This window comes from Peromyscus eremicus, chromosome 22 (assembly GCF_949786415.1).
Source record: "Peromyscus eremicus chromosome 22, PerEre_H2_v1, whole genome shotgun sequence".
Classification (NCBI taxonomy): Eukaryota; Metazoa; Chordata; class Mammalia; order Rodentia; family Cricetidae; genus Peromyscus; species Peromyscus eremicus.
Window position 1 is genome coordinate 15,559,828 of NC_081437.1, and position 12,019 is coordinate 15,571,846.

The following is a 12,019-nucleotide window of genomic DNA, read 5'->3' on the forward strand; positions in this document are numbered from 1 at the left end:
CCTCCCACAAGCTGTTCTGATAGCACAGAATAAACTAGCATTGGGAAGGGCTGTGAGTTCTGCATAGTACCTCTCTCCACTCCATCATTTGTGCCTCGGGTTCTTTCTCAAATGCTTCCTTTTCTTCTAAGCAGTGCATCGATACAGGTTTATGATAGATAATATGATGATGTTTAACATTTAGTAACTTGTGAATGTATTGTTATAAGCATTTTACTTTTGGTTACATCTTATTTTTACTGTAATCCTGTGAATATTACATTCCCATTTACAAATAGGCAAATTTAAGTATAGTCAACAGAGATGGGATTCAAACCTGGACTGGCACCCAAGACTGAATTGTATTTCTGATATTTTACTTGGGCTATTGGGGTGCACTATATTTATTTTTGTAGGGACATTCCAGGTGGAATAAGTCTGTACCCAAGCGTCCATTTTTAGTTCTTTTTGGTTGGGTTCATGCTTTGCTAGGTTTTGTTTTATTTATTTTAGTAAATATTCTCCTTCACTTTTAGTTCTTTCTATTGCTCCGTCCTCTTACTTCCCATTCACTGCATTGGCTTCCTATGTCCTTTTAAATGACGACATCTCAGTGGGACCATGCGTAGACGTAAGATATGCAGAAAGCCCTTCTGAGTTTCCTTTTGAATGTATCACACGAGCTTTAGAGAACAGATCTCAGCATAGGTATTTTGGTGCTGATGTCTTTTCTATATGTCTTACTGATAGGGCTGTCTTGCCAAAATGCCATTACATGGTTGTATTATATTTATTTAAATTTTAGTAGTTTTAATGATGTGTGTTTGTATGTCTGGGTGTGGGTGTGAGCACATGGTGAGTGCAGGCGCCCAGGGAGCCCAGAGGTGTCAGTTCCCTCTGGGGCTGGAGTTACAGACATTTGTAAGCTGCCTGACCTGGGTGCTGGGAATTGAACCCAGGTCCTCTAGAAGAGCAACAAGGGCTCTTAACTGCTGAGCCATCCATCTCCCAGCCCCTGATGGTATTTTAAATAACCAAGGTCTTTCAAGAAGGAACCTCTGCAGAAGTAAGGCTTCCCAAGGATGAGTTCACCGGGTAAATGAACTTGAAGAACGACAGCTGTAAATACTGTCCTGAAACTGTTATGTTCACAGGTTCACCTATGCAGCTCCCACCTGTTACTTCGAAGAGCAGCTGTGGCCTGTCTCCGGCAGCTTGCACAGAGAGAAGCCGCAGAAGTGTGTGAATATGCCATGAGCCTGGCGAAGAATGCCGGGGACAAAGAGAGTGGCGGTGCCAGTGAGTTCTCTGATTGGCTGATATTCTTTATTTAAAAACTTTTATTTTTTTTTCCTGTTTTTGTTTTTTTTGGGGTTTTTTTGAGACAGGGTTTCTCTGTGTAGTTTTGGTAGCTGTCCTGGATCTCGCTTTGTAGACCAGGCTGGCCTCGAACTCAGAGATCCGCCTGGCTCTGCCTCCCGAGTGCTGGGATTAAAGGTGTGCGCCACCACCGCCTGGCTTTGTTTTGTTTTTTTAAGACAGAGTTTCAGGGCTGGGGATTTAGCTCAGTGGTAGAGTGCTTGCCTAGCAAGCTCAAGGCCTTGGGTTCGGTCCTCAGCTCCAGACCAAAAAAAAAAAAAAAAGACAGAGTTTCTCTGTGTTACAGCCCTGGCTGTCCTGGAACTCACTCTGTAGACCAGGGTGGCCTCAAACTCAAGGAGATATATCTACCTGCCTCTGCCTCCCAAGTGCTGGGATTAAAGGCGTGCACCACTATGGCCAGTTGAAAACTTTCATATTTCTAATAGATCAGAATAATCAGTTTTAGAAACCAAGGGTTTAGCCTTATTGTCAGATTAAATTTTAATCCTCCAGTATGTAAGCAGAGATCATGGTTAAAAGGCATTTACAGGTGATTTTCTTGCTATTGTGAGTCACATGTGAGGCTTGGTCTTTAATGCCATTGCTACCTGTAGCATACAATATCTCATACAAACTCTCTTGTGAAAATTCCTTTTCAGATGTCAGTCCTTTCGTACCTGGAGTTAGTCATCGAGGTGATATCCATTGCCGGCACCAGGGCGTTAATATAACCGACACAGGGCTTGAAGGGCTTCTGTTTGGGATGCTAGATCGAGAGACAGACCGGAAACTGTGCTCTGATATTCATGACACCTTGGGACACATGCTGTCTTCACTGGCAGTTGAAAAGCTTTCCCACTGGCTAATGCTTTGTAAAGATGTCTTGGCAGCTTCCAGTGGTATGTATTTAAATGATGTCCTTAAAATAACGAAAGTCATCTTGCTTCTGATATATAAGCATAGATATGAGCCTACTTTTAAAGGTATTGATAACTTTCATCCACAAATCCCCGTAAAATGTTGAAGGTTAAAATCATAGTATAAACGAATATGCTTTTGAAATATATTTTAAACTTTTTGAAAGTTCAATTTAAATTTTTATGTCTTAAAAATCCCAGGTTACTCTGTAGTACAAAGTAGCATATAATGCTATTTAAATATGCAAATGAGATGTACATAAGATTAATTGATGCTATGTCTTCCTTGGTTTTCGATTCAGAAGAAGCTTGTCAGTTCTCTTTTTCAGAGATTGAGAATTAACCGTCTTCTGAAGCATCGTGACGGGATGAGTCACGGTGGTCTCCGTTTCTGTTGTAGATATGAGTACGGCAACACTCTTAAGCAGTGGAAAAGACGAAGAATCTGAAAAGAAAGATGAGATGGATGACGATACCATGTTCACTACCCTGGGCGAGGAAGACAAATCAAAGCCCTTTGTGGCTCCCCGCTGGGCCACACGGGTGTTTGCTGCGGACTGCTTGTGCCGCATCATCAACCTGTGTGAGAATGCGGACCAGGCTCACTTCGACCTTGCCATGGCGCGTTCTGCTAAACTGCGGAACCCTAAGAGTAAGTGCGAAATCACGTTGTCTTTTCTCCCAAGTGTTTCCGATAGGTTTGAGTGTTTTCAGCCCTCTGCGGCATGCTTTAGGCTGCGCCATTTACTTATTCCAAGTCGCCTCACCTTGACCCTAGTGTCTGTCCCTGGGTACCACTTGTTTGTGTTTAGAAATAAGCTGAAGATGGGTATAGATAAGTTAATGCATGGAGATCGAGATATCTGTGTATATGAATTTTAATCATTCACCCATATTAGAATAACAACGCTCACAACTTATGTTTCCTCAGGAACAGCCCTCAGTTTAGCACTTTGTTGTAAAAGAGATGGTAGAACTCTTGGGTCCAAAGTCAAACGAACTTTGCTGCTCCCAACCAAAGAAACAGTCAGAATTCATGGATCCATGGCACATTTCGAACTCTCATATTTCACATATAGAAATATGTGAAAATTACTATTGGGCATCTTTGAAAATGAAAAGTGATAGTATTACTGAAAATGTTTTTTTAACCTTTTATAAGCATTTTCTACCATATCTCCTTTGGATTAGCTATTATAGAGAATTCTCAAAATGAGCGTTAGCCCCAGCAATAAATATCTTCATTTTACAGTTGATGAGATACAAAGAAGCTGAGAAAATTATCTAGTAAGATTCTCTACCCTGTGTTTGATTGTCTGTTTTTTAATTTGTATGAGCTGACAGCATAGAAGTATATATATATACTTAAGACACAGAAAGATGATAGCAGTGCACAGTATATGAGACATGAATCAGAACATAGGGTACAGAGGAATCACAGTGAATATGGCGTTTATATTCATGTCATTAGTTGGCACATATTAACCGAGTCCTGGTTACTATACATTGGGAATATAAAGAATCAAAACCATAATCATAACTTAAAAAAATTAATAGTCCAGATGATAGAGGTAAGTGCGATATGTCCTGATAGAGGTATAATTTAGGATTTGGAAACTTTTTTTTGTTGTTGTTGTTTTGTTTTTCGAGACAGGGTTTCTCTGTGTAGCTTTGTGCCTTTCATGGATCTCGCTTTGGAGACCAGACTGGCCTGGAACTCACAGAGATCCACCTGCCTCTGCCTCCCAAGTGCTGGAATTAAAGGCGTGGACCACCACTGCCTGGCTGGAAACATTTTTTTTAAAGGTCATTCATGGGCTAGAGCAATGGCTTGGTGGTTAAGAGCACTTGCTGTTCTTGCAGAGGACCCAGGTTCAATTCTCAGCACCATCAAGTGACTCTTAACTCTAGTGCCAGGGAATAAGATGCCCTCTTCTGGCCTCCGTGGGTCTCCATGGTATTATGCACATTACTTCTTAATCTAAGAGGAGAATGCTCTTCTTGTTTGGAATCTGCTCACAGTGTGATACTGTGTGGGGTGATACCCCATGTACTCTGCATTTGCTCTTTGCCCAGTAAGTATTTCACAGCTGTGGCTGGGTGGTAAGATGATCTCCTAGGACCCCGCCTAGATTCTAGTATGAAACATGAACGAAGAACTCTGACTCTCTGAAAAAGTGTCAACCCAGTACGTGTGCTTTCCAGGCCCCTGGATAGCATCATCTCCTGGTCTTCCTGTGTGCCGTGACTTAGTTAGTGGAATGACCACTCCCAGACCACAGTAAACCCTCCCAGCCCCACGATTCTCCTTCCATGCTGCAGTTTCTACCCAGCCCCTCTTCCCATCTCCACCCTTTACATATTCATCTTATATTTTAGAAAAAAGATAGAGGGGCTTATGAGTAGTTGGGGAAAGCAGCTTTCATTTCAGGGATAATGGCTTAGTTTGGAGTTTGAGAGATTCCTAGACTTTGTGAATTAGGTGACAGAGAGTACAGGGAAATTATTGTCTTTCTACTTATGTTTTTGTTGGCGTATTAAAGCAGAGATATTTTAATTCAGATGCTTCTGCTTGGGATATCTTCTTCCCAGCTCTGGCAGCTGCTTGCTATGCCTCCCAAAGCTGGTTTTTAACCTCCTCTAGATGACGACACTTGGAGAGTCTAGCCCAGTTCTCTTCTCTCTCCACTTTCAGTGCCCTCCGCCCAACATAGACTCTTTAAACTTGAAATATTAACGTTGGTTTTCAAAATAGGAACTTGAAGAAACATGTCTTGCTACCTTTTCAATAGTAACAACAAAACCCAATTTAAATCACTCTTTGGGCTCGGGTTGAGCCACTGAATTGCCAGTACTTCAAAAAATCCGCCTCCATCCTCTGTACTGTAGCGCATTTGAGTCTGATCGTTTCCTCGGGTAGTATCTGTCGCTGTGAATTTTGAGTTCATTGACCTTCAGTGCCTAGCCTGTCCTAGTCTCACCCAGCATCTTTTTTGTTCCATCTGCTGCCCACAGGCCCACATTCCTCCTCGCTCATGCTCCCTTTCCTACTTGGCAGAGGCAGTGTACAGAGCTGCCGTAACGCCTTTGCTGCTAATTCTATTACTTCTTTCCTATCGGAACCAGTTCCTGGTTGTTGAGTCTTTCTTTCTGTTAGGAGCTGTGTTTCTCTATATCTTTACTTTTTGTTTGTTTGGTTTTGTTTTTTGGTTGAGACAGGGTTTCTCTGTGTAGTTTTGGTGCCTCTTCTGGATCTCGCTCTGTAGTCCAGGCTGGCCTCCAACTCACAGAGATTCACCTGGCTCTGCCTCCTGAGTGCTGGGATTAAAGGCGTGCACCACAGCTGCCCAGCACATCTTTACATTCTTGATCCTTGTCATCAGATGCTGGACGGTGGAAATGCTGTGCAGTTAGTGCTGGATTTCGCTGTTCCTTTCAATTGTGCTGAACTTTGTCCTGGGATGTAGTAAAATTATTGTGTTATTTGAATTCCTCTGAGACTTGCTTTTAAGCAAGATGTAGGCTTACCTTTGCCCTAATGCTAAAAGATCAAGACTCCCTTCCCACTCTGTTCTCATAAAAAGTCTTTTAAAAAATAATTTTGTAGACCAAATTTCCTAACTACACACTGTGGTTTTCTACAATAGGGATTGACAGGCTATGGCCTGTGATCAAAATGCAACCCACAGCTGCTTTTTGTAAATAGTTACTGGAGTTCAGCACGCTCTTTCTGTAGCATTGTCTATTATATTCTGTAAGTACTATCTGGCCTCTTTCACGGTGGGGCAGCAGAGCTGAGTAATTGCCTTAGAGATAATATGGCCTGCAAAGCCAAAAATAGTCAGGATCTGACCCTTTCCAGAACAGTTCTGCCAGCCTCTGCTGTGAAAGAAGTACAAGCCCATTTCGGAGAGCCGTGGTACTCAGAGTATCTTGCTTCAACTGTCAATGGATCCTGTAGTTGACTGTGTTAACGTGTTATTAAATGTCTACTGCTGTTTGAGGACACTTGATGGGAGTTTTATTTTTTAGACATCATGAGTTATGTGGATCATAAGTACTTTATCAAATGTATTTTGTTTCCTATTTTTATGTTATTACACTAGTTTGGGTGAACTTCCCTGCCTGCATTCTGTTTTCCTTTGCAGATGACCTCTTAGTCCTGCATCTCTCTGACCTGATTCGCATGGCATTCATGGCTGCAACTGACCATAGCAACCAGCTGCGAATGGCTGGGCTCCAGGCACTTGAAGACATTATCAAGAAGTTCGCTTCTGTGCCTGAGCCAGAATTTCCAGGTCACGTGATCCTGGAGCAGTATCAAGCTAATGTGAGTTTTGCTGCTTATTCACAGACCGAATGGAGTTTGTGAGGGTCACTAGAGGAGGGATTACAGTCTCTTCATGTGGAGCTGAACCCATTAGAATCTGTTTCATAGTTCAACCAACCTACAGCTGGAGAAGGCTCAAACTGCTGTAACTATTTTTAAGTTGTGATAGCACAGTAATGATAAACTAGAATAGAAATTCCAGCCTGCCTTCCCAGTCTTGTGCTTAGCTGTGTGGCCATGCCATGCTGTTTAAAAGATAAAGGGAGCATTCACAGAAGTGTTGTGGATGTGCTGCTGCCATTGCGTGTGTGTGTGTGTGTGTGTGTGTGTGTGTGTGTGTGTGTGTGCTCTTGATGAGCAGTTTTAGAAATAGAAGCAACTTCCTCTTGTAAACTGAGTGAGGATGACTCCTGATGGTGGCTGCCAAAGGGATTGCCAAAGAAGCAGAGTTCCAAGAGATTGTTTTCGCTACACCCTAAACAGATAAACTTGTTTTCCCTGAGATTTGTCCTCTAAGATTTCAACCACACCACAAACTAATCCCTAGTAATGGGGGGGAAAGTTATGTTAGCAAGCAAAACGGAAACGCTTTTTTAAATGAAATTATTCTAAAACTTGGTTCCAGACACACAATATCTTGTCTAAAAGCTTTGTTCAAGCCTAGTGGTAGTGCACGCCTTTAATCCAAGCACTCTCAAGGCAGAGGCAGGAGGATCTCTGTGAGTTTGAGGCCAGCCTGGTCTACATAGTGAGTTCCAGGACAGCCATGGCTACACAGAGAAACCCTGTCTCATAAAACCTAAGTAAATAAGTAAATAAAGCTATGTTCAAATGTACCCAAAATCATACTTGTGAGTAATACATAAACCATTTAAATATAGGTGAGGAGGGTATAGCTTTAATCCAAGTGGCTGCATATAGTTGCTTACTGGAATGAGGATCTGTGTGGGAGTGCTCTTAACTACTGAGCCATCTCTCCAGCCCCTAAAATCTTTTTATTTAGAAATAGTTTCAAACCGTGTTGTATCCTTTCCCGTGTCTGTCTGTGGCTAATTCTGACCCATTTGTTTGAAAGTTGACTGTCTCTTCCTCTCTCCTCCCTCCCGTGTGTCTCTTTCTCTTCCCACAGACATACATATGTAATACAGCTTTTTCTAAATCGTTTCAAAGTCAATTATTTTAGTCATGTATTGTTACCCTTGCACCATTTGGACTGTATTTTTAAAGGATGAAAACATTGTCTTCTGTAACCATAGAACAGTTATTAGTCACGGGAAATTCAATATTGACTCTTTGCTTTTACTGAGTCTGTCATAATCATTTTGTCAGTGGACCCAATTAACTCTTTTATTCTATTTTATTTTATTCTCTTTCAGGGCCAGTTCACATGCTGTGGTTAGTTGCTATACGTCTTTAGTCATAGAAAGGAACTTTTGACTGTCTCCAGACATCTGTGTAAACAACTTAGTGATTGTCGGTAGAAATCTCAACTTAGGAGCAGATTACATGTAATGTCTTTATTCGGCTCACACACATTACATCTCATCATCTATCCAAGAATCCATGGCTGATGTTGGCTTCCTTAAGCTAAAGCTTATATTCCTTTACTTCTTAATATAATAATAGAAAAGCTAATTAACAATGTATTATTACTTCTTATTGTGTATATGGTGAGAATGAGTGTGTGTGTGTGTGTGTGTGTGTGTGTGCACGCACGCGTGTGCGCACGCAAATGTATACATGGGGGTCAGAGGACAGTCTTCAAGCATCTTTTCACCATAGTTCCCAGTGAACAAACTCAGATTGTCTAGCTTGTTTGGCAGGCGGCAGCTTTTACCCACTGAGCTGGTCCCCTAAAAGCTAATAGTTTTGAGCAGTCTTTTAAAGCATCTTTTTGTGAGGTGAAGTGGTCTTTGAGACACTTAGTACCACTGAATTATTATAATTCCTCAGTTCTTTAAAGAAATTGATCCAGTTACTTGAGCTTTACTCAAGAGATACATAAATGCTGTCAGAAATATGTTTAGGCTGGCGATGGTGGCGCATGCCTTTAATCCCATCTCTCAGGAGGCAGAGCCAGGCGGATCTCTGTGAGTTCGAGGCCAGCCTGGTCTAGAGTGAGATTCAGGACAGGCCCCAAAACTACACAGAGAAACCCTGTCTCCAAAAAAAGAAATATGTTTAGAAAATATATGGGGGTGAGGAGGAAACACAACAAATGTAACAGTCTTTGGTTGGCTTTGATAACATGTGACTCTGTCAGAAAATCCCATTTACTAAAGAAACAAGATTGTCCTTTGGGCAGACTTTCCACGGAGATTTGGTATTGATAACTTCCTGAGAAGCAAAGAAAAATGTAACCGTAGTTAGTCTTACTGTAACATTGGAAGTGTGAGGAGGAGGTGATAAGGAAGGAAGGAAGGAAGGAAGGAAGGAAGGAAGGAAGAAAGGTGTGTGTTCGCTGTTTTAATCTCCAGTGACACCAAGTTTACTACGTGTCTCTAAAATGAATGGTTTGCTCATTTTCCTAGGTGGGAGCTGCCCTAAGACCAGCCTTTTCACAGGATACACCCTCAGATATAATAGCAAAAGCTTGCCAGGTAAGAGGAAAGCAGGCATCTGTGGCTGCCTTCTATAAACTTCTAAAGGTCTTAGGTTTCACTTAAAGAGAGAAAATCAAACTGTTCTCTATCTTGAAACTACAATAGCATTCATTCCTTTTTTATAAATTTTCAATAAAATTATCCATTCACTCATTCACTTATTTGATGTGTATGGGGCACAGCGCTCATGTGGCGGCCAGGACAGCTTGTCTCCTCCACTGTGTGGAGTCCCACTAAGATCGTCGTCTTGACAGTGGGCAGCTTTACCAGCTAAGCCATCTCCCTCCCCCACCCCCGTGCCACCCCCCTACCCCCCCGCCTCCATCTTTTATGCTTGTGTGTTCTATAGGAAATATAAGGTAGTAAGTGTTACTCACATCCCTTTTCCATCATAGCTCAGGGTTTGGCTTTGGATACTTTCGTACGTTATCTCCAAGTGAATGGACCTATGAACATCATAAGGGGAGCTAAAATAAACGTTAAGATACCAAAACTTGTAGTAACAGCTAGGTATAAACTGGTGGGGTGGTGAGTTGTACATTCCTTTACTGTATAGAAAAGAAGGAATTGCTTAGAAGGTTCTGGTTTGTTGGTGAGAATAACTTCACTTTAAGAAGCTTTAAATCAGGGTAATCCTTAGACAGACAGGAGAAAGCCTCGTGTGTGGTACATCTGGATATCTCCATGAGCCAGCAAAATAGTTAAAGCAGGGCCGAGTCATGAGCAGTGCCCCCTCAACTATTTCACTTGAGCCTGGGTACAAATGTACGCTCACTTGCCTGGTGTGGAGCCAAGGTCTTTTCTCTGAATATGGTTTTGTTGAACCATCACTACACCATCTTCCTTTATAAACAAACCCATAAAGCACTACTTGTAATTTCAAGGTATAAAATCTTTTTAAAAACCCATTTATGTTTTTTATTTCTGAGTGTGTATCTGTGTGTGTGTATGCTCGCACACGCACGGGTGCCCACAGATGCTAAAAGAGGGTGTCAGATCCCCTGGAGGTATAGTTATGGGCCGTGGTGAGCTTCCTGACACGGGTGCTGGGAACCAGACTCTGGTCCTCTGCAAGAGCAGCAAGAACTCTGAAGCACTGAGCATCTCTCCAGCCCCTGAGCAGTGGTTCTCAACCTTTCTAACACGGTGACCCTTTAGTACAGTTTTTCATGCTGTGCTGACCCCCAGCCATAAAGTTATTTTTGTTGCTGCTTCATAACTGCAATGAATGATTGTTATGAATCGTAATGTAAGTATTTTTGGAGATAGAGGTTTGTCAAAGGGGTCACTTTCTGGTATTCACAGATTTGCCTGACTTTTAGTTACATTTAAACTAAATTGCACAAAAATATTGTATTATCTCTCCAGTATGTTAGTTTCTTTAGGAATCAACTCCTTTTAACCCTTGCATTACATTGCATGTAACTTTGAACTTTCTATTTGCAGAATTATTTTGATTGACATCTTATTTTATCAGAAGTATATCCTTAATAACAATCTGTTTTTAAGTGTTTTTATTAAGTTTAGCTTTCAGTTTTTGAAAAAATGATTTTTTGTTTGTTTGTTTTTGGTTTTTTGAGATAGGATTTCTCTGTGTAGCCATTGGCTGTCCTGGCACTCACTCTGTAGACCAGGCTGGCCTCAGACTCACAGAGATCCTCCTGCCTCTGCCTCCCAAGTGCTGGGATTAAAAACACACTGCCACTGCCCAGCTGAAAATAAAATTTTAAGTGAATAAAATTATTGACATAAGTATTTAGTCACAGTCTTTAAGGATTTAAATAAAGGAACACAAATCCATTAGCCAGGATTTGAAAGCCAAATACTGCAGAAACCCAGAGTGTTTTTATCATCTATTTGGCAGCAAAACCCGAGTTCATTACACTGATTTGCACCCGAAGCCTTTGAAGTTTTAGTATTGATTTGTCTCTGAGAGCGGTACCTAATGAGTTCCCTGTTAGAAATGTCCGTGTGTCCACGGTGTGGTGCAGTCCCAATCCTTCCCACACGTGTTCCCTCCCTGATGAGGTTCCTGCACCTTCCTCAGAGTTGCCAAAGGCCCTGTCTAGGCCTCTTCCTAGATGACATCCTCCTCTTGGCTCCGGTGACTGTCCTCAGGCGGTTTTCCTTTATCTTCCTGGGCTTCAGCTCACTTGCGTCATTCCACCTGCCTTTTAAGTGTACCAGCTTCCCCTGTTGTCTGGATGTAAGGCTTTTAAGGTATTTTTCCCCAAGCCAGGTGGTGGTGGTGCACACCTTTAATCCTAGCACTCGGGAATCAGAGACGTGGATCTCTGTGAGTGCAAGGCCAATCTGGTCTATAGAACGAGTTCCAGGACAGCCAGGGCTACTCAGATAAACAAACAAACAAAAAGGTATTCTTTTCCTAGACAAATCTGCCTCATATTTCTACTTTAGTTACTGCCTTTGTGTAGAAGTTTCTAGTCTTACATAGTTCCCCTCCACTTGCTCCTGGAACCTAGAGCAGTTTCCAACTGTCTGCTGAATGTCCGTCCACAAGTCTCTTAGTGGTACTTAGAGTTCACATGTGAAAATGTTTGGAATCCACATCATGCTGACGTCTCTCCACGGAACTTTCCTAGTTTTCATATTGGCGCTCCTAACAATGGAGTCACGGTCTTTCTGTTCTTCCACGTCAGGAGCGTTGATAAAATGGAACAGGTTTTGGTTCTTCGCTCTTTCTGCACCCCACTGTCTTGTGCCCTAAAAAAATGGTGTCCACACCCTGTAGTTTTTGTCTCCACGTTTCTCCTGACCACTTCCCTGTATTCCCGGTTCAATCCATATCATCTCTGTCTTATGCTGCA

General features: G+C 42.0%; 1 protein-coding gene across 1 annotated transcript in view; it reads left to right on the forward strand.

Annotated features, from left to right (window-relative positions):
* Positions 1 to 12,019, forward strand: part of Heatr5b (HEAT repeat containing 5B) — a 65,517-nt gene that overhangs the window by 30,674 nt on the left and 22,824 nt on the right. Inside the window, exons 19-23 of the mRNA XM_059248176.1 lie at positions 1,091 to 1,278; positions 2,001 to 2,240; positions 2,659 to 2,910; positions 6,407 to 6,588; positions 9,120 to 9,188. Coding sequence (XP_059104159.1) covers positions 1,091 to 1,278; positions 2,001 to 2,240; positions 2,659 to 2,910; positions 6,407 to 6,588; positions 9,120 to 9,188 — 931 coding nt within the window. The remainder of the gene's footprint in view (positions 1 to 1,090; positions 1,279 to 2,000; positions 2,241 to 2,658; positions 2,911 to 6,406; positions 6,589 to 9,119; positions 9,189 to 12,019) is intronic.